General features: G+C 38.1%; 2 protein-coding genes across 2 annotated transcripts; both read right to left on the reverse strand.

Annotated features, from left to right (window-relative positions):
• Positions 1–1,208: 1,208 nt before the first annotated feature.
• On the reverse strand, positions 1,209–3,104 carry LOC138902718 (uncharacterized). The gene is made up of 4 exons (XM_070190611.1): positions 3,060–3,104; positions 2,001–2,990; positions 1,808–1,895; positions 1,209–1,522 (listed from the first exon to the last, which is right to left on the reverse strand). The coding sequence occupies exons 1-4, from the start codon at positions 3,102–3,104 to the stop codon at positions 1,209–1,211; spliced, it is 1,437 nt and encodes a 478-aa protein (XP_070046712.1).
• A 337-nt stretch (positions 3,105–3,441) lies between these two features.
• On the reverse strand, positions 3,442–4,335 carry LOC138902719 (uncharacterized). Its single transcript, XM_070190612.1, has one exon. It carries the CDS (start codon positions 4,333–4,335, stop codon positions 3,442–3,444), a length of 894 nt encoding a protein of 297 aa, XP_070046713.1.
• Positions 4,336–4,828: the final 493 nt, after the last annotated feature.

The raw sequence follows: 4,828 nt of genomic DNA on the forward strand, positions 1-4,828 counted from the left end.
CCACAAACAATCACTTCCATACGCATGCTTACTAGTTTTCACCATGCACCAGAATTGTAAACAGTTAAACCAATACATTTTAATGAGATTTGCGTGTGATTTCCACTGTTGATCTGAGTGAAAACCTGGATACCTCACTTCCTGAACCTTTGAGGAGTTGATATGCCATAACACTTCATTTGTTCCCAAGTTTGTTTGCAAAAGACACATACCTCTCGTGAATGATGCAAAGAAAAGTCTAGGCAGTGTCCTTCTTATGCATGCAGAACCTTCAGCTGGACTTGTTCTGGGAGGTGTTCCGCTGAGTTTAGTCTTCAATTATTTCCTCCCTTTGAGCTGTGACTCCTTACAGATTTGTGCAGTGCTATGTGTGTGTGACCCTAGTATATGGCCTTCTAATTTTGGATTCAACATGACACTGCTGGAACATATAAAGCTCGATTTTCTCCTTGCTTCCATGCTTGTGCTTGTCTTTGGTACTCCTTCAAGGAAATGAACACTAAGTGTTAATACCACCCTATGAGCTTGCACCAAAATATAAGGCATGGACACAATATTGTCTCCTGCAAAAAAGCAAACACTGTTAGCATAAACCAAAATCACCACCCTCTCCTCTATAAAGATTTGAGAATGGTGATCCATCATGACATCCCTGCTCTTATCCTTCCCCATAACACTCCTTTCCTCCTTCCCTCCTAACTTCTTGCAACCTTGATATGCAAATATGGACATTGTTATTTGTCATCATTCACAATCCTCCTCCCATATGTGTCTAGATGGTGAAATCCATGGCATTCAATAGATCCAACATCCAAAGCATAATTTTCCAAATGATCCGCCAATTTGTTCCCTTCCCTATAAATGTGAGACACTCTACCAGTACATACCTCCAACATTTCCTTTATTTTCTCGACCTGCTCATCAATAATCCAAGGAGATTTCCAAATTCCTTCAATAACCTTTTTGAGCAACATAAGATCTGTTTGGAGCCAAATATTAGATAGATCATTATGCATACAGTACTCCAAGGCCTCATGAATTTCCATTGCCTCCGCTACTATGTTTGTCACTTCTTGAATTTCCTTGCCTCTCGCATAAATAACATCTACATGTTCATCCCTTATCACATAACCAATCGCACTCCTGACTGGGTTGCCCCTTGATGCCCCATCCATATTGATTTTTATCCATTATTCCATTGGAAACTCCTACAATACCTTATTCACCTTCAGCCTAGGTGTGTAATTCTCCATCATTTGCAGAATGTCTGGCCATCTATATGGCACATTTCGAATACCTGGCTTTCTCACCTTGACAAACGACTGGATTGTGGTTGATACTTGATACATAACTCTGTTAATAGACACCACATCTCCATATTTGTAGCTATTCCTTCTCTTCCATAACTCCCAAACTATAATGCAAGGTAGAGTTTGAAATATTGGTTGAAGCCTTGGAATCACCTTTACTGTCCAGCATTTCACAATTGTTTGGTGCAAATTTAATCCCTCAAAAGATATCCCTGCAAAAAATAAGAAATATGACCACACCTTCCTAGCTGCATATGATTTGAAAAATACATGTGCCACTATTTCTTCCTCCAAATTCACACAACACCAACATCTTGAAGGCATACAATACCACATCCTTCAAATAGCATCATCTAATGGTAGTTTTCCTCTCCACAATTTTCACATAAAGAATGATATTTTAAGTGAAAGCCCTTTCACCCACATATTCTTATATGTGATGGCATTATCTCTTCTACTCCTTAAAAATTCCCATGCAGATTTTACTGTAAATTCACCTTGAGTTTCAAGAGACCATATTGGTTTGTCCAGTACATCAATTGAATCTGGAGGTTTCACATTTTCCAGAATATGTGAGGCAAGATCCTGTGGCAATATTTATCTTACTTTGTCTTCATCCCATGTCCCCCACGACACCACATCATAAATATTATTAATTGATTCGTCACAATAGAAATCTGGAGGTGTAACAAAATAGAGAGCTCCCAATCCTGTCCAATTATCAAACCAAAAAAGCGATGATCCCATTCTTGGTTTCCATAATATGTGATTCTCAACAAGATCCCTTACTTCTAACATCTTCCTACAAACATATGATCCATGTCTCCAAGGCACCACCAATGCGTTCATCTTCTTACAATACTTTTGACACATGAAAGAGATCCACAAAGATGGTTTAGTTCTGAAGTTCCACCATAACTTACAAAAAAGAGCTTTTGACACATCATGTAGAGATCGAAAGCCTATACCCCCTTCCTCACATGGCAGGCATAGTTTATCCCAAGATGTCCAGTGTCTCGCTCTTCCATCTACTGAATTACTCCAAAATAACCTTGCAAATAATTTGTGCAGCTTATTGATCATGAAAGCAGGAGGATTGACAGCTGAGAGAAAAAGCATTGGCATACTTTGTAAAACATGGGATATTAAAACTGCCCTTCCTCCAATCGACAACAACTTACCTTTCCAAGATTGCAATTTATCGAGTACCTTATTAATGAGTCCTTGATAAAAAATCATCTTCCTTCTTGTGCAAAAAATAGGAAATCCAAGACAAATGAATGAGAAATCTTGATGACCAATTCCAGTGATCCTTTGTACCTTCGCCACAACTACTTCACTTGCTGAATGATGTAGATGCTCTACTAACTTTGCTTTATTTATCAACTGTCCAGAGGCAGCTTCATAGGTACTTAGTACATCCATGATCAAATGAAGCGAGGTGGCATCCGATGAAGAAAAAATGATGGTATCATCTGCGTATGATAGGTGATTAATCTTAGGACTCCACTTTGGTAACCCATAGCCACAAAAATATAAATTCAAGTGAAGTGGATTCAATCCCCTTGATAATGCCTCAGCTGCCAATATGAATAGAGTAGGCGACAATGGATCACCTTGCTTAACTCCTTTAGTAGATTTAAAGAAACCATACGGTTGCCCATTGAGAAGAACTGAGTTCTAATTATTAGATACTAAGCCAAAAACCATGCCTATGAATCTCTCACAAAAGCCCATTTTCCTCAGTACCTTAGTCAAAAATAGCCAAGATAATCGATCATAAGCCTTCTCCATGTCTAATTTAATTACCACATTAGGCCTTCCTTGGTTCTTAGTCGCATATCAGTGATTATCTCTTGAGTTAATAAACCATTCTCCACAATGCTTCTACCCTTCACAAAGCCTGCCTGTTCATCAGAGATAAGAGTAGGAAGTGTGTTCACTAACCTCTCATGTATGACCCTTGAGAAAATTTTGTTGACGAAATTGCTTAGGCTAATAGGTCTCATATCTGAAAATGTAATCACCTCCTTTTTTTTTGGCAATAAAACCAAATTTGTGTGAATCACAAACTTAGGTAGATCTTGCCCATTAAAGAAAGCTTTAACCATTTTTACCACATCCTCTCCAATTATATCCCAGCAGCATTAAAAAACTTTCCATTGAAACCATCTGGCCCTCCAGCGCTCTCACTATTTAATCCAAACACTACCAGTTTAACTTCTTTACAAGTAGGCTGTCTCATTAAATCACAATTCTTCTCATTATTCAGCATATGAGGAATATGATCTAATATCCCAAAAGAACTAGGGACAATAGCTTCAGTAAATTGATCTTGAAAAAATCTCACAGCTTCGGCAGCCATTTCATCATTCTCCTCTAGCCAATTCCCATCACTAGCTTGAATTCTTCTCAATTGTAACCTTTTTCTTCTTCCATTTACTTGGATATGAAAGAACTTGGTATTTCTATCTCCATCTTGAAACCAAGACATACCTGATTTTTGCTTCAAATATTCTTCCTCCAACGCCAAGTACTTGAACAATTCTGCCTGAACTCTTTGAAGTCTCTCCCTATTCTGAATTGTAGGACTCATCTCAAATTGTGTCTCATGCACCTTCACCACCTCCTCTATGCTAGATAACTGCTGGAAAATATCACCATACGTGACTTTGCTCCAAATTGACAAGGCATTCTTCAGCTTCTTCAACTTGTATTTAAACAAGATGAATGGATTGGCATGAAAATCAGTTGTCCAGTTTTCTTTCACCACGTCCTGTAAAGTGTCATGTTTGGTCCAAATATTTAAAAACCTGAAAGCTTTCTTGACAGGAACAGTATTAGGATTGAAATTTAGCACCATTGGACTATGATCTAAACCAATTTTTGACAGATGAAGCATCCAACACTCTATCATATCATGACCTTGTAATCGACATTTCTTGCAATATTTAGGCATATAGTCATATTGTATCTTCACCCATGTAGTCTTAACTTCACCAGATACTTCATTCTCTATGTCCATTCGAACTTTCTTTGGCAAGTCTGTCAATAAATCAACCAGCACCTTTACACGAGCACAACTTGGCCTTGTTTTGTTGATGGTTGCTAAGACTAAGTGTAAAGGCTTTCCCACTGCAGATGCTAATGAAAATAAACACTCTTTGACAAAATAAGTAGGCAGTAGGTTAGGAAATAAAATTCATGCCATTGCCATAGGTGTTTCGTCTCCAGCCTTAAACTTAGCATCGTAAATAAGCTGCCTCATCTGGTATTCATACCCATCTTTCGCCTTAAAATAATATGTACCTTTTGACGTAAGTTTAAGATAATATTCCCATAAGGTCAATCATATTAATACATGCTTATCTCTCAGCAATCCAATGTTGCATTCTCCTTTGATACCAACCTGTGCATGGATGATTCGACGTAACTCCTGCAAATCTGGCCAGTCATACGATAACTTCCCTACTACTGCATATTGCAGACCTTCAATGACATTCATTCTCTCAACTTCT

This window comes from Nicotiana tomentosiformis, chromosome 12 (assembly GCF_000390325.3).
Source record: "Nicotiana tomentosiformis chromosome 12, ASM39032v3, whole genome shotgun sequence".
NCBI classification, from domain to species: domain Eukaryota; kingdom Viridiplantae; phylum Streptophyta; class Magnoliopsida; order Solanales; family Solanaceae; genus Nicotiana; species Nicotiana tomentosiformis.

Coding starts and splice junctions, on each gene's coding strand:
- LOC138902718 (XM_070190611.1), bottom strand. CDS start 3,104: ATGGAGAAGGCTTATGATCGATTATCTTGGCTATTTTTGACTAAG. Junction 2,991..3,059: donor CTTGGCTATTTTTGACTAAG/GTACTGAGGAAA, acceptor TCTAATAATTAG/AACTCAGTTCTTCTCAATGG. Junction 1,896..2,000: donor GATTGGGAGCTCTCTATTTT/GTTACACCTCCA, acceptor ATATTGCCACAG/GATCTTGCCTCACATATTCT.
- LOC138902719 (XM_070190612.1), bottom strand. CDS start 4,335: ATGGACATAGAGAATGAAGTATCTGGTGAAGTTAAGACTACATGGGTG.